Source organism: Canis lupus, chromosome 23, assembly GCF_011100685.1.
Source record: "Canis lupus familiaris isolate Mischka breed German Shepherd chromosome 23, alternate assembly UU_Cfam_GSD_1.0, whole genome shotgun sequence".
In the NCBI taxonomy this organism is placed as follows: Eukaryota; Metazoa; Chordata; class Mammalia; order Carnivora; family Canidae; genus Canis; species Canis lupus.
Genome location: NC_049244.1, coordinates 33,033,729 through 33,056,436, shown reverse-complemented (window position 1 = coordinate 33,056,436; position 22,708 = coordinate 33,033,729). Strand labels below are relative to the sequence as shown.

The window sequence follows — 22,708 nt, the reverse complement described above, 5'->3', positions numbered from 1 at the left end:
CCCCCCCCCCCCCCATTAAGTCCTTTGAACGATTCTCGTAAGGCTGGTTTAGTGGTGATAAACTTATCTTTTATTTTATCTCCTTCAATTCTGAAATATTCTTGCTAGGTAAAGTACTCTTAGTTGTGTGTGTGTGTGTTTTTTCCTTTCAATATTTTAAATATACGGTATTCTCATCTGGCCTGCAAAATTTTTGCTGAAAAATCAGCTCATAGTCTTATGGGTGAGTGTTCCCTTGCAGGTCACTAGTAGCTTTTCCTATGCTGCTTTTAGGATTCTCTTTATCTCTAATTTTTGACATTTTTATTATTATGTGCCTTGAGTGGACCTCTGGGGGCTCTCTGTAGTTCCTGGACCCAGATGTCTTTTTATTTTCCAGGTTAAAGAAGTTTCAGTTATTATTTCTTCAAATATGTTTTCTACTACTTTCTCTTTCTTCTCTTTCTATGGTCCCTCTAATGCAATGTTGGTATGCCTGAGGTCTATGAGGTCCCTTAAAATATCTTCGTTTTAAAATCTTTCATTCTGCTCTTCAACTTGAATGATTTCCACTATGCTGTTTTGCAGATCATTGGTCCATTCTTTTGCATTCTCTAACTGCTGTTGATTCCCTCTAGTGTATTTTTCAATTGTTCTTCAGCTCTGATTGGTTCTTTTTAACATTTTCTATCTCTTGCTGAAGTTTTCACTGTGTTCATTCATCACTACCATTACTTTGAACTCCCTATTAGGTAGATTGCTCATTTCCATTTTGTTTAGTTCTTTTTCTAAGGTTGTTTTCTGTCTTGTTCTCTCATTCTCATCTCTTCATTTTGTCTGACTCTCTTTGTTTCTATGTTTTAGGTTAATCAGCTACATCTCCGGGTTTGAAGAAGTGGCCTTATGTAGAAGGCATCCTGTGGGGCCCAGAAGTGAAATCTCCCCTGGTCACAAGAACCAGGTTCTCCAGGGGTGACTGTGTGTAGGTTGCATGTTACTTCCTTTTGTGGCTGGGTGACAACTGCTGTGGGCAGGGCTGCCCCTGACCTCCTGGGTAGGAGTAGTTTTTGGAGAGTGCAGGTCCCAGCCAAGACCGCACACAGGTGTAATGTGGTGGGAACTGCTTTGGAGGTGGGTACCAGTCCTAGCTTTGGGTGCCTGCTGGGTGTGGCAGGTTGGGAGCCACTTTGGAGGGGGCCTGCTGGGGCAGGTTTGCAAGGAAACGATGGAATGGGGTCAGTGGTGCTGGCAAAGAAGAAAGTGGAAAGTGGAAAGTGTCAGAACTGGCACCTACCCACACCGGGCCAGCTAGGTAGAAGGGCAAGAAAAATGGAGCCTGCCAGTGCTTCCATACCTGGATAAAGTTCCTACTCTCTTATTGGTCCAACATCATGTTCCGTGGGCATTCAAAGGAGAACTGAAGTTAAATGGATTTTCTTTTCTTACTCTCCATCAGTTGTTTGTAATCATGCTATTCTTCGGTTTGCTTCAACCTTAGATCATGACTGTTTTATAAAGCTTTTTTTTTTTTTCCAGCTTTCTTGGAGTTTCAAATTGCTTTTATTTTTTAAAAAAAGATTTTTATTTATTCGAGAGAGAGAGCGAGAGCATGCACAAGTGAGGAGTAGAGGGAGAGGGAGAAGCAGACTCCTGGCTGAGCAGGGAGCACAAAGTTGGGGTCGATTCCAGGACCCTGAGGATCATGACCTGAGCTACAGGTAGATGCCTAACTAAGCCACCCAGGTGCCTCTCGAATTGCCTTTTTTTTTTTTTTTTTTTTTAGAACTTGTTCATATAGAATGCTGTGCTATTAAAACATACCCTCCAGTTTCCCTGTTCTCAAATATAATAGTACTGCATGGAATAATTCCTCCTCTCCCTATTCCCCTTTATGAAGAACCTCTAGAGAAATCCCATCACCTCTTCTATTCTGGACTGGCTGTTCTTCAGTTGCCATCTAAGGTCTTCCTTACACTGATTCTTTGGGTTGAATCCACTATTCTATGGATCTCATGTATTCCTCTTCGTTGGTTTACTTCATTTTTTAAAAGATTGATTGATTGATTGATTTAGAGAGAAAGCACTTGTATGTAAGTGCGGGGGAGGGGCAATCCCAAGCAGACTCAACTCCTCACTGAGCAGCGAGCCTGGTGGTGTGGGGCTCCATTCCACAACCCAGAGATCATGACCTGAGCCTAAACCAAGAGTCAGATACTTAATCAACTGTGCCACCCAGGTACCCCTTGTTTTACTTAATTCGATATATATTCAAGTAACTAAGAAAATAGGGAGATAAACTTTCTGAGTTTTTAAATGTCTTTATTCTAACCTCATATCTGACTGATAGATAGCTTGGCAGGATATTGGAAATCTGACTTCAAATTCATTTCCCTAGAGTTAATAATGAGAATCTGATACCACCCCAATTTCTGTTGTTATTCAAGGGACCTGGTTTTTCTCTCTGGAAGCTTTTAGTATTTGTTTTTATTGATCTTTAAAAAAATTTTGAGATGACATGTTTGTTTCTTTTACTTGGCTTTTTTCGATCAAAAGACTTGTATTCTGTATTATTTCTTTACTTCTGTGGGCAGGACTGGAGGGAGCATAAGAGGCTAGGGGGAGTGTCAAGTTCTATTTTTGTTTATTTGCTGGTTACACAGGCATGTTGTGTTTCCCCCACAGAGAGAAACAGGGATCCCAAGGAATCTTACTGGGTTCTAGTTCTTTGTACCCATCTTATCATCCCAGTCTAATTCTCTCCATTTTGTAATTATTTCTGTGATTTCCTTCTCTCCCTTCGTTCTTCTCCAGACTCCAGTTAGCTGTTGAAATTTTTGAATTGGCCCTTTATGTCTCCTCTTTCCCTTTCTCCTTAGCTTTCTCTCCTTCCCTGTGAGATGTTCCTAAACTTTAGTTTTCAGGACTTATGACAAAATTTTAAATTTTGGTAAATTTAACTTTTTTTTAAAAGTAGGCTCCACTCCCAGCATGGAGCCCAGTGTGGGGCTTAAACTCACAACCCTGAGATCAAGACTTGAGTTGAGATTAAGAGTCAGACACTTAACTGACTAAACCATCCAGGACTCCTCTACATTTTAAAATGCTAACAACTCTTTCTGGTTAACTTTCTGTTTTCATAACATTCTATTCTTATTATATAATCTCTCTGTATATAATAATGTTTATAAAGACTTTATTTTTTAGAATAAAGAAAAATTGAGAAGACAATACAGAGTTCCCATATGCCCTACATTATATTAGCATTTGTTATAATAAGTCAACATTGATACATTATTATCATGTATGAGAGACATGTATGAGAAACAATACTTTATTCTCATTTACTTAGATTCTGCCTAATAACCTTTTTCTGTTCCAGGATCCTACCCAGGATCTCATATTCCATTTAGCTGTCATATCTCCTTAGGCTCTTTTTGGCTTTAACAATTTTGCAAACTTTGTTTCTGATAACCTTGATAGTTTTGAGGAGTACTGGTCAGGTACTGTCTAGGGTGTTTCTCTACTGAAATTTGTCTTAGCATGCTTTATGGTTTGTTATTTTGTTTATGCTTTTGAGTAAATGCCAGGATGCACTTTACTTTTGGGAACCAAGTAGGAAGTCAACTGGTCCATTGTTCTATATACCAACCTTCAATGAATCCTCATTTCTAATACTTCCCATCAGAACTGCCAACCCTGAGTTTATTGCTACTCTGGGATCCTGCTGAGAGAATAGAGAAGAGTAGCTCACTTCTTTACTGTGGCCCATATACAGCCCCTCATTTTGGGTTGTGGTTTCCTTAGCCTGCTTCTACTTTCTATCTTATAGAAATTGGAAATCACTTGACATTCATTTCTTTTTTCTATCCCTCTCTACCATTCCATTCATTTCGTGTGTTTATTTCTTTTAAATTCCGATACTTTAAGTTCAGAGAAGTTTGGGACAGAATGAGAGAACAATGTATCTATTCAGTCTGTCAACTTTTACCTGAAGCCTGCACAGGTCTACTTGTTAAAGAAAAAGAAAATTTCTCCTAATAAATGAAGTATAAATGTCTTCCAACTCATAATTATAGTTTTGTTATTGTTTGTAATTATCTTGATATGGGTTTAATTTATATTCTTGTCAGAGGTTTTATTAAAGATTCTAATAAAACTCAGTCAGGAATAGGGTCCCCAGAGAAAAAAGAATTCACTGATATAAACCTTTCATGAAGAGACTATGTGGAGAGTCATGGGCAGGTTAAAGGAAGACACAAAGGAATGATGAGGCACCAGGAACAAGCAACAAAAGGATACCCTTACAATCCCTAGAGCCAGAGGGACTAGGAACTACAGAGAACAAACTGGTGGTTGCCAGAAGGGACATGGGTGGGGGATGGGTAAAACAGATAAAGAGACTTAAGGCTACATTTATCATGATGAGCACTGAGTATACAATTGTTGAATCACTGTACCATCCACCTGAAACTAATAGAACACTGTATGTTAACTATAGTGGAATTAAAATGAAAAAAATTAGTAAAAAAATCAATAAAATCATACAGCTTATAACAATAAGAACCTGATGCTTTAGTGGCAATACAGTTCAAATATTAAATATTTATGATGTGACAAAACATAAGTAGGAATATATAATGTTGGGGGTACCTGGGTGGCTCAGTTGGTTGGATGTCTGCCTTGGGCTCAGGTCATGATCTTAGTGTCCTGGGATTGAGCCCCGTGTCTAGCCCTATGTTGGGCTCCCTGCCCAGCCCTTCTTCCCCACTCATGCTCCCTCTCTCAAATAAATGAAAAAACAAATAAATAAAATCTAAAAAAAAAGGAATATGTAACATCGGACATTATTATGCATAATGATCCTAATTAAATGTAAAGAACTACAAAGAGTTCTCATTCTCATGAATACTTTTTAAAGGGGAACAATAACATGTAGCACATGAGTCTAAAGATAATTAGGACCATCATGCAAGTTAAGACAAGTCTGAAGACTATGAATGTAAAATAAATAATAACCAAACATGGAAATTTATTACTGTAATTAAAAATCTATGTCATACTGTATTACACATAGAATAGTGGTAACCATTAGGTTTCAGTGACTGGGAGCATCAAGAGCTCTGGGAATACTGGTGAGGTTTGTTTCTTGATCTGGGTGCTGGTTTCTCACATTGAGAAAATTCATTGATTGGTGGGTACACTTACGATTTGTGTTTTTTTGTGTGTATGTGTCCTATTTCAACCAAAAAAAATTTACCAAAAGTGACAGTAGCCATGAATACAACAAAACAAAAACAAAAAAACTATGTCAATGTATTTTTATGTCCTTCTTCAGGCATCCTCACTAACAAGTCAACAAGCATTTACTAGAACAGCTAAAACAATGATAAGCATTCAACAGACTTGAAAGACAGACCTTAGCTTCAAGGAATTTGTGATCTGCTTAGGAAAACCAAATATTTAGGGATGCCTGGGTGGCTCAGTGGTTGAGCAACTACCTTTGGCTCAGGGTGTGATCCTGGGGTCCTTGCAGGGAGCCTGCTTCTCCCTCTGCCTGTGTCTCTGCCTCTCTGTCTCTCATGAATAAATAAAATCTTAAAAAAAACCCTAAATATTTAGAAATGAAATTAAGAATATTAACAAGTAACATATCAGGCTATGAAGAATGCTACTGTAAAAACAGATCCAGTACTGGTAAGTACCTGATTCTTACTGGAAGGCCTACACATAAACATATAAAATATTTATATCTATATATATGTAAGTATAGATATACTCCCCAATTGGGCTCTTTCTGTTGGGGATAGGTCAACTAGGCCAAGTAGACCAAATGTCTGGTTTCAGAAAGTATTTCAGTGTTTGCCATTGTTGGGCAAGGGGGAGCACCCCCTCCTTTGCTTCAATGGGAGTAGCCCTGTTTTATCCATTTTATACTATGGGTTCTATGTTTTCATTTAACAAAAGGATTTCGTTGTTAAAACGAGTTTAAAAACCACTTTTCTACAAACCCGACTTCTAGATTTATGTATCTTATCTTACAGTGGAAAAAAAATTAAAAACCTCAAACTCTAAAAATAAAACCCATTTTTAGAAGGAAATAAACATTACCTGAAGTAAAGGGATAAAATCCTCCTGTTCTAGAGAGTTGCAGCTGGGCTTTGCTAGCAGACAGATAAACTTAGAGGCATCATCATGATGGTCATTCAGCAACCTATAAAAGAGACAACCGCTTAGAAAGACAGCTACTGTGAACAATATCTATAATATCAACAGTTGGTAATTGCAGCCTGAACTGAAGGCCGTTTAGATCCAGAATCAAGGTCTCTCTTTCCAATGATTAAAAAAAAGGGAGTTTTTATATGCTCTTGATTTTGTCAAAGGGACACCTCAATAAAAGCTCAACAACAAAATGTCTTATTTTTGTAAAATGCTTCTGTGGCTGATAACACAGTCAGCTGCACTAGTGTGGGTAAAAATACACCTGAGAGAGAATGTCCATTCAGGTTTAGCACAGGACATCCAGACCCAGAACTCCAGAGCTACCCACCAGCTATCCAGGAGAGAATACATCAGTTGAACTACAATGCACCACATAAAATAAAAACTTCTGTTTGTCCAGGTTGGCAGATATATTCAGGGCCAACCAGATAGGAGTCTTCTCAAATTAGATTTTGAAGGACCAGGCTGGAAAAAAAAGAATGAATGCCATTTTAAGTCTTTAAGTTCTAAGAATTCCTCATGTCCAGCTAAATTACTGAACATTTCCACTTAGTAACTATACTCTGATAACAAAGTCAAAATATCAAAAACCAAATTAAAAAATCTTCCTTCCAAAGTCAGTCCTTTTCATGGACATCTATTTTTGTTAAAAGTGGTACCATCCTGAGTTATCTGAGCTTGCAATTTTGAAGTCATTTTAAACTTATTTCTCTTCCTATTTTCTCCACATCCAATTGGTTTCCACATTTTCTTATTTTTTTTCTTAATCATTATTGAATGCTAATTGTGTGCCACGTACTGTGTCTGGCCTTGAAGATACCTGGGATACAAAGAAAATAAGACACAGTTATGTGCTCTGTAAGGAGCTTACAGTCTAGTGAGAGAGCTATACCAGTAAGATTATACTACTGTGACGGCCACAACAGAATAAGCATGGGTGTCACAGAAGGACATAGAAGGCAGTGAGATTTCCTAAAAAGGTGAAGTGGGAAAGAAGGACTTTGTGGGTCAAGAGGGTTACATGTACAAATGTCTGGTGTGAGAGTGCATGGAATGTTCTGGCACTTACAGACGTAGGGACGGTAAGAGAAGGGGACAGGAGCATGTAGGATTGGATCTTCTTCCTCAGCAAGGAATTAGATTACAGAGCAAACAAAAGAGCTCAGATTGAGGCTAGACTGTATTCTTTTATAAGCTGTTCAGTGACTAGTAATTCACATGTGACCTCTTAGTTTGCAAACAATAATCACAAAAGTTGAAATATGTAATTTGGAGAAGAGACTGTGAAGCCATTATTTTAGCCTACTTTTTGTATATGTTCTGAGATTCTCACATACAGAGAGTTACTTGGAGGGGGACCATCTCTACCCCAACCGACTCTCACTCCCTAGTGGCTTCTACTAGGTTCCACTTAAGGTGCTGTCTTTGCTTATCTTACAAGGATTTTAGCTGCCTAGTAATCATTGTCAGACTGCGAGCTTTTTAAATTTAATTTATTATTATTATTTTTTAATTTTAAGTTTGCTTTCCAATAATTCGTTACCGGGATATACAAATATATTTGGTTTTCACATTCTTTTTTATTTTATTTTATTTATTTATTCATGAGAGAGAGAGAGAGAGAGAGAGAGAGAGAGAGAGGGGCAGAGACACAGGCAGAGGGAGAAGCAGACTCGCAGGGAGCCGGATGTGGGACTCGATCCCGGGTCCCCAGGATCATGCCCTGGGCCAAAGGCAGGCGCTAAACAGCTGAGCCACCCAGGGATCTCCTTTTATGTTAGGTCAGGGAGCCTGGATTGTAGCCTACTCTGCAAAAGAATTTTAACTTGGACAGTGACACAATCAGATGTGTTTTTCATAAATAACAAGCAAAAATCCAGCCAAGGGCTTGAGCATATGTGGTTGCAGTGGGAGACAAAGAGAAAGGGGCAAATCTAGTTGAAATAAGAAGGACATGGCAGTTGCTGGGTGTGGAGGGGTGAAAGGAAGGGAGAAGTCCATGATGACTCCTGGTTTCTAGCTTGGATCCCTAAGTGCCTGGAATACAAGATGGGTATACAGGAATCTTAACAAATATTTCCTCAAGATATTTAACAAATATTTCCTCAAGATATTATATAATCCTTTGATTATATAATTCCCCTTTTCAAAAATGTTCAATAGCTCTCCACCACTTAAGTGAGGAAGTCTAAATGCCTACGTTGAGCATATAAGGCCCTCTGCAATTAGGTGGGAGTGTGCCTACCTACCTATCTTACTATTTTGCTAAAGGAAACTTCCATTCCAGGCAGCTGGCCTGATGCATCATTCTCAAAGTATGTCATGTACAATCTTGCCTCTGTGCCATTTCTCATGCGATTCTACTCTCCTAGAATACCACCCCTCCCAACTTTGCTATCTGAATGCTGGCTATTCTTTAAGGTCCAGCTAATAACCCACCTCTTCAAAAAGCTTTCTCTCGGAACTAAATTCTTTACTGATTGTTTTTAAAGATTTATTTATTTATTTTTATTTGTGATAGACAGAGAGAGAGAAAGAGTCAGAGACACAGGAGGAGGGAGAAGCAGGCTCCATGCCGGGAGCCCGATGTGGGACTTGATCCCGGGACTCCAGGATCATGCCCTGGGCCAAAGGCAGGCGCCAAACCACTGAGCCACCCAGGGATCCCTCTTTACTGATTTTTGTACTGTTTAACTTATATGTATTATAATATACCATTGTACTGTTAGTTTATTTCTCTGGCACCAAAAGTGCAGGCACAGTTATAGATAGATCTTTTCTTCCTTAGCACCAGCATAGTGACTTTCACACAGAAGATTCTCAAAAATGTGATCTAACAGATATATACTTAAACTGACTTCATTTGTGATTATTAAACAATAGTATAATTTGTATATTAATTCTCCTTATCATTCTTCAGCATATCAAGGCAACTACAGTTAAACAGATATACATTTCAGAAAAAGATGAGTATGTAGTAAGTGCTAGAAAATGGTTAGGATGATCACAATAAAAAGATGGTGAGATCTTTGGAAAGGAGCACTTTCATAAAGAAAAGAGGACACAGATGAGAGATACTATGAAAATAAAAAGGCAAATCAAGAATGGCTTTTTCCTATGAAAAAGAAAGAAAAAGTGAGTTATGATTTATCAGCCAATAACAGTGGCTGGTGAACTCTATATGGAAGAGAAAAGGAGATAAATAAGAGTTGTGGAAACTGGAGAAAATAAAAATAGCTATTCTAAACTGGTATCTTTCAGGGCTCTTACAAAATATTGTCTTGTTAACAGACAAATGAAATGCTAACATTAAAATATAAGAGAAAATAAAGCATAAAGGAACTGGAAAAATATTACTGACTGTTTGAGAGGAGCTCTGTTGCAAAGCTGGTAATCTAGAAGCTCAAAGAAGCTGTGGACCAATGTCTTTCCCCTAAAAATGTCCTGACTGTAAGCAAATAGATGTCAGAGTACAGATAGGAAACAGACAACGGAGCAGGGAAGGGATGGAAGGTAGAGGCAGGGGAGCAAGAGTCTGTTCAGGTGTTTATCCTCAAACCATTAGGAGGAGGGATAGGAAGCCTCCACCCCGTGAGCACTGGGATAGCAGAGAAATTATTTCTTGTTATCCTGTGACTTTTTACATTTGACTTTACTTTTCAAAATTATGTAGAGCCTATTATTGGAGCAAGTCAGGTTGTATACGTATATACCAATGTTTTAATTCTGTGTCATTATCTACCAGTTATTTTTTTGTATTTGAGAGAGCTTAATGTACTATACTTGGGCCCAAGTCATTTTATGCAAAGGGTAAAATTTGTTAAAAATTGCAAAAATAAACACATCTTCTTCAAGGTCAGTATGATAACTCAAACCATCATGCTTAGCTGCTTAGTCTCCCCAAATAGCCATATTAGGGTCTCCCTTAAAGCACCCTTGCTTTTAAAAGGCATTTTAAAAACCGAGAAACAGACTCTTAATTATAGAGAACAAATTGATGGTTTCTGGGGCAGAGAGGGTGGGAGATGGGTGAAATAGGTGATAGGGATTCAAGAGTGCACTTGTGATGAGCACCGGGTGTTGTATGGAACTGTTGAATCACTGTATTGTACACCTGAAACTACTATTACACTGTATGTTAACTAACTGGAATTTAAATACAAACTCTAAAATAAACTAAAATAAGCATTTTAAGAGCACCAAAAGAAGCTCCCACTAGAGGGCGCTCCAACCATTTTAGTATAGGGCTGTTAAGATTAACGCTTGAATATAGAGACCTACACTTATCCATTCACGGAAATTTTTTTCAAATGAGAAAAGGCAGGGACAGTTGCCCATGCTATATGACTTCATAAGCAGTTTCCTGTAGTTACCTAAAATGAAGGCTTGTGCTTCATGTCTTTTTTCTCCTTTTGCTTTTGTAGAAATAGCTTTTCCCTAGAGATAAAATTAAAATGATCCATCTCAGTAAAAGAACACAGCTGTTGTGGCTGCGGCTGCTGCTCTACCCGCCAACATAAATGTCCACCTGATGTCAGTGACATATAGTCTTAAGACAGAAAAAACCCTGGCCGCTACTCAAATATTATGGTTTGCTGCAGGTCAGTCAAGTTGCTTAACAGTTTTCCTTTGCTGTAGTCAGCCTCAGGCTCACAAATGTAGGGTCCTAGAATATTCAAAATTATTTAAAATGTAAGAAGTTACAGTTCTTCTTTCTGGCTCGTATCTCTTATAGAATACACTACTTCCTTTTTTCAGTCTCCCAGCTTATTCAAAGTTCTCTCTCAAACAACTGTAAGAATCATCTCACTTCTTGCTACTTTCAGAGACTGTTAGATGACTGACAATGCTGATCTCAACAGCTAAAGACACCTCTGACAAGGGATGTGCAGTATCTCTATTCTTTCTACCCCTGGTACATACCCCAGTTAAGGCCTTTTCAGGTCTGACACACACTGGAGTGAAAGAAGCTAGCTGAATGAAAGAACGTGTACACATTTCAAGTTCTTGAATTCTGTTACTCTTACATGCTGATTTAAAATAACAATAATAATTAATAATAGATAATTGGACCACCCAGCTGAAGTCTTGGCTTTATAGGTGGGAAAAGGAGAGGGAATCCAAGCCGACTTCTCTACTGTTCAGGCCCTAGGCTCTATTTTCTTCCTGTAGATTCTAGGCTGCCAGAAACACCAGTGATAAATACCCTCAGGGAAAATGCCAATTCTTTTGCTGGTTCACTCCTGTTAATTAGTGTTCATACTATTTCTAGCTTCTAAGAAATTTCTTTATAACTGCTTATCCATACATTTTCTTAAAAAGGCATTTCTTAGATTTTCACACCAGCAATTTTCTCTTTGCTACAGGAGAGGTGGAATGGTGATCACAGCAGTGACTGTAAAGTGTCATCTAGATGGTGTTTAAGGAATGATTCTTGTGGGGTCCTTTTGGTTCTTGGTATTCAGACAACTTAGAACTATTCCTTGAACAAAATCACTAAAATTCACCTGGAAAATGTGACACATTTTAACTTTTAGCCTTGGTGTGGTTCTTTAAAAGAAGTTCATTAATTGGTAAAAGTTCTATATACTCTGATCACTATAGTTATAATGTAATGCAGGAAGAATTTGGTGAACTCAACTTGCTGCTATATTTTTAAAAATAAGAATACATTTATTAATCACCTACTATGTTCTCAAGCATTATACTACTGAGGACTTTTAGGTGGCATGAGAGGATTAGGAGGAATCTGTATGCTGAATTCTGCTATTATACGTTGATTTTAAACCCCAGAAACGGTATTTAGCCCAAAAAAGGTGAGGAGAACATATATAAACAAGGCTGGTCAGTTAAAAGAGGTAGAAGGGGAAAACTATGACATTCTCTTAAAATGTATAGCTATGTCAAGAAATAACTTAGAAATATGTCAAGAAAGGGAGAAAAAAGAAAGAATAAATTCAAGAAAATTTCCCAGAGATGAAATAAGTGAAGAGGATTAAGAGTACACTTATGATGAGCACAGAATATCACTTGTTGAATCACTATATTGTATATTTGAAACTAATATAACATTGTAGGTTAATCATATTGGAATTAAAAAAAGATATACATATTCCTTTGTTTCTTAATCGGAGCTTTCAAATAGTGATGATTAAAATCTACTTGAATTCAGTTATTTTTAATAAATCCACTAGATATAATTTTAATTTGGATCATGAGAATGAAAGCTGTATTTCTCACATGACACATGTGTATCTGCTCCCCTTAACAGTCTTTACTTTTAGGTCACTAAGACCCAAATTTAACAAGTAAAACTAAGAAACTATCAGTTACTAAAGAAGGTATCTTTGAAGATCTTTTTACTGCTTAGAGACTTATAAGATAAGGACTACAGAAAAAATTTGTGTGTGGTTATAAATAGTTGTGAATCACTAAATTTTACTTGTTGAAATAAAGGGTAAGGGAAAATTAATAAATGAGTAAAATAAGTGACCTTTATAAAGGATGTTGTGAGAACCAGATAATTCTTTGCCTAGTCGCCTAGCCCCAGAGTGACTGCTCATATACTTACTTTCTCCACATGGCAATGAACGACTGTGCAGACACAAATCCTGTCCTCTCTCCCCCAGCAGCCCTGAACATGGGTGCTTTCCAATAGAGAGGACAGCCGCAGAGCTGCAAATAAAACACAGAGACAGTGTAAGCCAAGGGGCGGTGAAAAGGTGACACAGCCAAACAATGGGCCTTTGTAGCTTTTACACTTCATGTCACAGTGGACAGAGGGAAATATATCAGCTATGGCAGATTCAGAGAGGACAGAGGGGAATTACAAGTTTAATGAAGGAAAGGGAAATCCATTTACCTTTTCTCCAAGTTCCTTTATAGTGATGTGTCTTTCCCTTTCCCAACAGTTAAAGCAACCAGTGTGCCTTCCTACCACTCTGACATAGTATATTTTCTACCTTCTAAAAACAAGAATGACTGAATGTCATAGTTGTATATGCCCTTCCTTCCCACTGCAGAAAAATAGAGTCACATTTATTACTTGGTCACTTGGTGTTAATATACTCTCCAACTCATCTCCCTCTCTCTCTTTTGCCTATTACATTATTAAGCCCCTGGGTCAGAAGAACCAGAAGAATCTAGATTGCTCAAGAAAATAGCTATTTACTTAAACGGTTACAATTCAGGTAAAAGATTAAAGATAAAAATAAAAATGCTATCATTTATTTAAACATTAGAAACTACCACAAATGGGGATCCCTGGGTGGCTCAGCAGTTTAGTGTCTACCTTCGGCCTGAGGCATGATCCTGGAGTCCTGGGATCTAGTCCCACATGCGGCTCCCCGTTGCTTCTCCCTCTGCATGTGTCTTTGCCTCTCTCTCTCTCTGTCTCTATGTCTCTCATGAATAAATAAATAAAATCTTTAAAAAAGAAAGAAAGAAACTGCCACAAATGTCTACATCTTCTAAAAGCCTGAGGAGGAACTAGGAATGAATATAAAACTACAATATATAATACATAATACTCTAAAAGGTGTTTTTTTTCTTTAATAAAAAGCTCTTTCTTCCAATTAATTATACTCTTACAAAAGAGTTCTTACCAAATTTACCTGCTTTTTTCCTAGTAGGAAAATTCTTTCGAGTAATAATAATATCTAAATAATAACAGAGAAATAGCCTCCATATGTTCCCAATTTTGTACATGCATGTAAGACATATTCCCAAACTTGGAATCCTTCAGAGTCACATCTTGTTATTAAGTAGATAGTCTTATTATTCATATTAGACACAGGGTATGTCGGACCTTCATCATGCTAAAAAGGGAAGCATTTCCTTTGGAGGTTGACTAGATGTGAATCCACATGAGGTTCTGGTGAAGCTGCTCCTGGTGTGAGGCCTCAGTGCATGGGAATCCCCACAGAAGTGTGAGGAGCACCTGGTCTGAGGTTATGAGGCTGAGTTACGCTGAAAGAACACCCCAAGGCTGCTGGATTCATGTTGGAGATGAGGATATGGAAGGTAAGATTTGATCCAAGGAAGGTAAGTACAGGGCAGAAATCATAACTGCTCCTGTTGGGGCCACTAAAGCATGTTCTGCAAACAGGGTGGAACTTCAGATTTCTTAAGTCCAGAGGTCAAATACCTCCACTGAGGTCAGGAATGAGGGAAAGGTGTTGCTTAGTAACCAATGGATTTTGTTTATTGGGTAAATTATGATTGCCAAAGTACAAAGCTCACAATTAATATACTTTGGGTGGGAAACTGTCAAATCCACTTTCCAATCCCAATCCTCCCTTTCATGCAGAATGGTAGTCTGCCAAGAAAATGCTCTTAGATGTGACAGGCAACTGGCAACTGTGAGGAAAGCTTGAAAGAACAGTCTGTATTGTAGAGGTGGGGGTGCAGAGTCCCAAACAGAGAAAGTAAGTACAGGGAGAGATTGGAACTGGCTTGCCAAAGTGCTTAAAACTCCCACCATTATAGTCACTCATGGATTTTTCAGAATTGGAAGGAATCTTCTAGCTCAACCCTGGGAAATGGTCACTAGCCTAAGCTGAAACACTACCAGGGACTGTGTGCTTTTTACCACATTCTGTGGAGCTACTTCCACTATTAGACAGCTTTCCTTCGCTTGGATGATAGTATTTTCTCTAGAAGACTCCTGTTAAAATGCATATGTATCAGCTCCTAAGGAGTAGTAAGTTGGTGAGAGATTGGCACACAAATTTATTATGACTCAAAGGCAAACTCATAAGAGATAAAGTATACAATGGATATGTTTTAAAATAGATTGGGGGCGCCTCAGTGGCACAGTCGCTTAAGCATTTGACTCCTAATTTCCGCTCAGGTCATGATATCAGAGTTGTGAGATCAAGCCCCACATAGGGCTCTGTGCTCAGCGAGGGGTCTGCTTAAGTCTGTCTCCCCTTCTCTTCTGCTTCTCCTCCCACTCTCTCCCTCAAATAAATAATCTTTTAAAAAATAAAATAAAGTATATTGGAAAGGGCTCGCCTCTTTTTCTCATAGTGGGGCACCCTAAGTAGCCGTATGTCAGGCAGCATGAGAGTATTAGCCTTTGGAGAAAATGGCAGAGGAAACAAGTGCAATGCAGACATTATACTTTGGCTATTAAAAGAAAAATGCATGGCTGGCTGTATCTGCTTAAAACCAAAGAATTAAGATAAAAGGAGTTAGGAGATAAGAACCTAAAAAAGTAAATGATATTAATCTGAGGGCAAGAGAATAGAGACCTTAATACCAGAGCACCGAACAAGCCAGTGTCAAGACTTTTTACAAAGGAAAAGAATGGATGACAAGTGGGGATATGGAGGGAGATACAGAAAATAGGTTTAGGAAACTCAGAGGAGGAGGCAAAAGTCAGTCTATGGTAATCAAAGTTGATGGAGTAAGGAAAATCTAACACCTATAATTTGATCTAAGAATCGTCCAACAACATAAAGAATTAAAAGCAAAGTTGTCTAAAGAGTCACACAGGAGGAGATGATTACTTAATACCTGCAATGTTCTTTAACATTTTAAAATGTCTTATGCCTATTATTTCATTTGATCATCACATGATCCCCATGCTGAAGAGGGCAGGTATTTTCAGCCCATTCTGCAGATGAAGAAATATAGGTACTGAGAAGCTGCCTTACACGACACAGAAATGATAGGTCAAGACAGTGCTACCTCAGCCTGAAGAGAGAAGCTGATGGTCTCTGTACAGTTCAGAAGACACTTTCACTCCTCTTCTTCAACTTTCTGCTAAAGGCTAAAACTCCATGGTTGGTCTTCTGGCCCAGAGGACAAATGCTTTTCTTACTGTTTCTCAGTGTATGTTCCTGCACTGCTTTTCTCTCTTAGATTCATTCTCTATATTAATTTCTTGTCATCACTTAAAGCTGTGGCAAATAGTACACACTACATATTGAGAACTTAATCAGAAATGGATATTAATCTCTCCAGGGATGTTGGAGGTCAGGGATGAATGAGTTAAACTTCATCAACAGATGGAGATTTCATAAACACAGCGTTTTCTTTGCACTTCAAAAAACAGACCCTAGTATCTACTACAATTGTCACTAAGACTGCAAACTCAAGGTGGCCATCCAAATGGCTTTATAGACTATAAGAACTCAGGAAAGTCTTCATTTATTGCTGCAACCCCCTCTCTTCATTGTCCCTTAATGGCTTTCTTCTCCTTTACCTACAACCAACTTGTTACGAGAATATAAGCACATGCAGTGCAAGTGCTACAGACATGGAGCTCACTGCCTAGTGGCAGGGAAGACTGAGCCGCATGTAAAAAATAACTGAAAATAGGATTGCTTAGTGCGTGTTAATAGCCATAGCCAAGTAAAAGCTAGATCAAATGGGAATTATCTAAATCCAAGAAATAATTACATAAATTTTTCAAATAAGCAATTTTTAGCTAAACTTGTAGTGAGCACAGTGTAATGTGTAGACTTGTCAAATCACTACATCTTACACCTGAAGCTAATGTCTAACACTACGTGTCAGTTATACATCAACAAAAAATATATAATAAAAAAATAAATGATTTTTAAAATGAAGAGGCAAAATTCAATAAAATGAACTGACAGAGTAAGGCAAAACACAACAGTATCAGCCAAGGCACTGTGATACCTACTGAGGTCATTATATACCCATCTTCATTTTTATATGCAATGTTAGTTTTAACTTTTTGGAGGTATGAGCAATTTACCTTGCTGCCTGAGCTGACAATTAAGGTCTAAGAGGAATCAACATAAATGCTTGGTATGTAGGGTTATAATCAAGTATGATTCAGACAAGTTAATCACATACGTATATGTATACCGGCTATTGTGCCACATGATGATTAGGTATTAGCAGTAAATTGCTATATAAATGACAGTTACTATGGCTAAACAAAATTTTCTTTTTAAATTTCTCTACGTTGTCAGCTTCAACACTGGCAGTTTTTCCTGATGTCACATAACAGATTGATGCTCATTACCTGTAAAATAGCAAAGTCTTTCCTCTGACTCCCCAGCATGCAGAGACCCCTACCCTGACCGGACTACACTCTTTTCTACGCTTCCCTTGGCCATCTGTGGAGTCCTTAGGTTTTCTTCTTTCTTCTACTGAATCCATGGAATGCTAGAGGGTTATTGAACCATGGAGCAGGGCAGGCCTACCACGGTAGAGGTGGAAGGGCCACAGCAGGAGGATGGAGACAAGGCTGTGGAAACGTAGAACAGGATCCTCAGTCAGGAGGTGGGAATATTCAGAGGAGGAAGGTTGATCTACGGAACTTGTAGTCCAAACAGAACAGGCTAGAGGTCTCTGACAGGGAGGCACAAATCACTTGGATTGGCTGTCCAGGTGTGGTATGCCCAGCACACCAGGGAACTATGTCCCTGAATCTGGACAGTTTCTCCTTGTCTGCCTGCCTGAAGTAGACCACAGAACTGTTTGTTTCTCTCACACAGACTACTGTTAGCATGTTAGAAATAACCATTTGGCATTTATGCAGTTAATGTGTTATCTCTAAATGCAGATTAAATTCAGCCTTACTAAATTCTGTCTCCTGGATTTAGATTCATAATTCCACCCCATTCAGACAATTTACCATCTTGGCTCATACAGTTGCCATCTCTCAAAGCTTTTGGTAAGAAAATGCCAATGCCCTGAAAGAACCTGTAATTTATTTGGGTGGATACTGATTGGAAGTTAGCTAATGGCATGTCAGCATATGTTCAGGGGAGATAACACGCAGTACAAACAGCACAATGCCCAGAGTTAGAGGACTAGTCTCCTGACATGTGCTGGTTCTATGACTTCAGGTTAAGTACTAATAGGACTTCAGTTTCCTCAAGTCTAAAATAAGATTGGAAATAGGCGGGCTTTTATTTCTGCAATGAGAGTTTGCTTTTCCTTAGAAATATCTAAGAGATCAATAGGCAAGTTTTAAGATAGGGGAGGGGTGAGGGTGAGAATAAAAGAAAGAATTCCTTTTCATTTCCCCTAAAATCACTCTATTTACAAATTACTTAACAGCAGTAACAAATGTCTGAATGCATGGGGTCTTAGGAGTTTCCACTTGGTATACTTGCCCACATGCAACATTTAGTAGTGTACTAAACCCCTCTGCCTCTTGAAGCACAATCTGAAACCACTGCTAAATCCTGAGATATGACTTGATTCTTCAATTTGCATACAAGATAAAAATAAAACTCAAACAAAACAACGTACTGCTATAGATGGTGAGCTGGGGCATATTGCTGAGCTGGGGAATGCCATGATCAAACATAACCTGATGCTCATGCTCAGTATTAATTGTTTGAGGAGACTGGAGAGGTAGCATCCAGTTACTGAAGATGTTCAGTAGTCCCAGAATGAAAGGTTAAGATACTAAATTAGAAGCAGTTGGGTATATTGGAAAGTATCAAAGACTTGGTTCCTAGTGGTGAATCCATTTATTTCTGAGTAGAATTAGTATTGAGCTGGCCCAATGATTCCTTGTCTGACTTCAGGGCAGAGTGATGATCAATGGATGAGAACAAAAGAAAAAAGACATTTATACTCAATACAAGGGAAATTTTTCTAACACATTAGGCTATTTAATGATGGAACAGGTTGCTTGGCAAGATAGTGAGCTTCCTGTCACTGAAAACATTCAAGCAGAGAATCAATTTATGTGTTGATGATGTCATGGATGAAATTCCTATATTAAATGGGAGGATGTACTGGGAGACCATTAAGGTTTTATTCAAACTTACGGAGTTCCATGAAATGGATGACATATCCAGGATGATATAGATGGATCAAATAAATTTTTTCAACATGGGGGAAAAACCTAGCCATGCTTAAAAACAGAAAGCAAAGAGACAGTGAGGAGAGAGAGAGAGATTAGGATTGCCAGAGAAAGAGAGATTATATATCATTTAGTAGTTATATTACCTTTGCAATTTTTCCCATTTCATAGATGTCTGCTTTCTGATCTTCAATATCCATGAAAGCAGTTTCAATTTTGCTTAGAGTCTGTTCATGGTTACTGCAGGCATCTGGGAGTCCTTCGGGAAAGTAGAACTGTGGAATGTTTATGGACAATGGTGCATTCACAACATTATTCACATGAGGAACAGGGGAGAGAGGTCGGGGACTACTTGGAAAGGTGGCTGTAGGTGGAAGTGGCGTTCCAGGTTTCTTTTCTGGTTTATTTTGAATCTGGAAGGAAAATGTGATTATGAAACACAAAAATTCTCAACAGCATATACTTCTTGAAAGTCCTCATCAGTAATAAGAATAGAGACAGCAGAGATGAAGAAATCACTCTATTACTAGGGTGATAAGTGTGCTTCTAGGGAATGCCTATCCATAAAAAATAAACACATTAATTATCTGTCAATATTCGAATTTAAACAGATTTATGCTTTAAAAATCCTACAGTACATTTTCCCATCAATTATGTTCTAGACATTTAAGAGCAATGTTAGCTGACATATTAAGGAGTATTCAAATGTATTCTTAGTCTGTTGGAATTGGAGTAGTAAATTCTTTCTGAAGACTGTTCATCTTTCTGCACATTTCTACTTCTACTTTGACAGGCAGATAAGAGTAAGTTCTTTTAAAATGCACACATCTAAAATATATTGGGGGGGGTGTCTTTTCACCTTCTTCTCTCTAGTTTGACTTTGTTTAGGTAAAATCACTGCCAGTCCCTGATGCAGAGAAAGCCTTTGTTAAGAAAATTAAAGCATCTTAGTTTTTGGAATGTCTTCTATCAGGTTGATTTACTTGCCCCTTGGGGCATGCAATTTTTTTTCTATGATACACACTTCTTTCATTTTTGGTACACTCTAATAATAGGCAGGGATCATGGTCATCAATTTCATTGCAGCCAAACTCCCTTCAGAGTTTATTAACTCATTTATAGTTTATGTCCTTCCTTTGTCCAAAAAAGATTTCATGTGGTATGCCATAAAGAAACATAAGGACGGTATAAAGGGGGGACAGGCAGGCAATGAGGAGATTAAGATTATCCATGATTTAGGGAAAGGGGAGGGGAGGTTCACTAACATTCAGGTAAAAGTCTACTTTACCAATGAAGACTAAATTGAGTTTGGAGATTCCGAGCAGAAAAAGCAAAAAAGATTCCAGAGTTTTAATTTCTTCTCTTAATTTTGATCAAATTATCTATCAAGGCTCATGAGCATGGCACTGTGTTAGGTACTACATAAAGTTATCAAAGAGTGACATGACTGTTGATCATCATGAACACAAAATATTACCCAAATGTTAACTTTCCTTAAATAATCCGAATGCCACTCCTAAAGTTTGAACAATGATTTATTTCTAAGTAGTAGATCTGAATATCATATTTCCTTTTGACATATGGGCTCATAACAGATCTTTAAACTCAGGATAAAAATCTTGGCTACCCTTGAAAAGCATAAGTATTACAGGAAGATAGCTTCATTCACACAAATATGTGATGAATATGATTTAGTCTTCTTTTGTCACACATGACACATTCTTAGATTAATATCTGACACTAATACATAGAGTCCGCTCATATATTAATACTACTGGGGATATAAAGACCAGTTGGTCATACCAAGATTTTGCTGCAGTATAAGCATGTCATCCCTATAAAGCAACAGTCAAAGAAAACATGGCACAGAGAAAAGTGAGGCTAATGAAATATGAAAAACGTAAAAGAAAACAGTGATGGCTTACTAGCTCTGTGACCTCAGGAAAATTACTTAACCTTTTAGAATTCAGTAATAAAACAGATTATAACACTTCTTGGAAGGTTGCTGTGAAGATTAAAGGCAATTACAGGACATAACTAATATAGGTAAAGGGTTCAGAACTGTGCTAGACACAGATATGTCCTTATTTAAGAGCCACAAGGCTAAAGGGTGAGGTTCTTAAAAGGCTAAATATAATTTGGCATGGTCCTTCAGATTCAACAAGAAATAAAAGAATTGTTTACATTTGTAAAACAATTTAAAGTTTACAAACCACTTTTGATTTGACAAATTGATAATCGGTTTATAAACATTTCTCTCTGCTTTAATGCTAAATCTGTAAATATTATTACATAGTCCCATGAGTCAGTAACAGCAGAAATTGTTCCTAATCTTCTACAGGGCATATAATTCTTCAGGGGCTTTACATTTAAATATAATAGGTCATTTATATTAGTGATATCCCCTTTCTATTATTCTATGCTGAAACAGGTCTGTGAGACTACAAGTGTACAATCATGAAAATTCTTTTTTTGTTTCCCCAAAATGTTTCCCATGGTGTGACATCCAGGCAGTTATAACTGTAGGATTAAGACCACTGGTGCCAGTGGGGATGAAATCCAATAGTTTAGTGAGCACATACGAGCAGAGGTTTTAAAGCAAGGCCTTCTATGATAACTCTACACTTTTGCTTCGACAGAAGTAAGTAACAATTGAGAACAAACCCTGCTATCTGTCAAAGTTTTTATTTAAATGGGTATTCAATTATATAATCTACTTTGCTTTCCTTAGTGTACCTCTTACCATTAAGCAATTCACTGATAGGAAAGTATTTATCAATTCATTGGTCAATCCCATATATAACAAAATTGATGTTAATATTTAAAAGGGAAAAGAAAAAATGCATTTATTTTGCACTTTTATATGTTATCAATTTACTTTCCACTGAATTCAATACAAGATACATAATTTAAAGTATTTTAATAAAGCTGACCTTTATAAATGCTATAGAATAAGACAGTTAAATAAAATTTGGCAGATTTACTGGCAAGTTCAGCATCTGCTCATTTTGAATAGAATGGTTTCATTCAAATTGAGAAATAGCATTAAAATAGAACTATTAGGGGAAAATGTCTCAATTCTCCATTTCATTCTCCATTTATTAGCCTATAAATATAGTATCATTTAGTTAGTACCCTTATACTATTATGTCACTGTAGCATTTCCAATATTTGGCCATTTTTTATTTAAAAAAAAAGCAATTTCATATGGTTCACTCAATCTGAAATCACTCTGAATCAGAATAACTATGAAACTATGGTTTCTTACTGGATTCTGGGTGGCCATCACTTGTATGACCCTTGATTTGTATTGCATTCAAGGTAAGGCAAATTGTTTGATACAACACTGGCCCTAGGTATAAGAAAGTAAGCATGGGTTCTGCAAAGTTATCATCATAGGCAGAAATGACTCAGTATCACAGCTTGCTGAGGGAGGACATTCCTTCACAACCCAGAAATTAATTGCCATCCTTTGTTAGTTTCATACATTATATCACACCCACACAATTGTCTATATATATAATTAGTTCTTCCTGAAAAAAAAGATTACCAGGCCTGATACTTTAAAAACAATTCATTACAGATGTATTACAAACATCGTCTATTGATTCAAAGTGTAAATAAGGCTTTTAACACAGAAATTCCAGTTTCTCAAAGACATTTCTACTAAAATTTGTAAACTGTAAGATATTTATTGAGGTGTATTTA

At 37.6% G+C, this 22,708-nt stretch overlaps 1 protein-coding gene across 5 annotated transcripts in view; it reads right to left on the bottom strand.

The window, feature by feature from the left end:
- The window catches only part of PPP2R3A (protein phosphatase 2 regulatory subunit B''alpha), a 190,975-nt gene that overhangs the window by 95,428 nt on the left and 72,839 nt on the right, over window positions 1-22,708 (bottom strand). For all 5 annotated transcript variants that reach the window (XM_038570952.1, XM_038570954.1, XM_038570953.1 and 2 more), the window contains 3 exons: window positions 19,147-19,413; window positions 12,770-12,873; window positions 6,088-6,190 (listed from right to left, as the gene is read on the bottom strand). In XM_038570952.1, coding sequence (XP_038426880.1) covers window positions 6,088-6,190; window positions 12,770-12,873; window positions 19,147-19,413 — 474 coding nt within the window. The remainder of the gene's footprint in view (window positions 1-6,087; window positions 6,191-12,769; window positions 12,874-19,146; window positions 19,414-22,708) is intronic.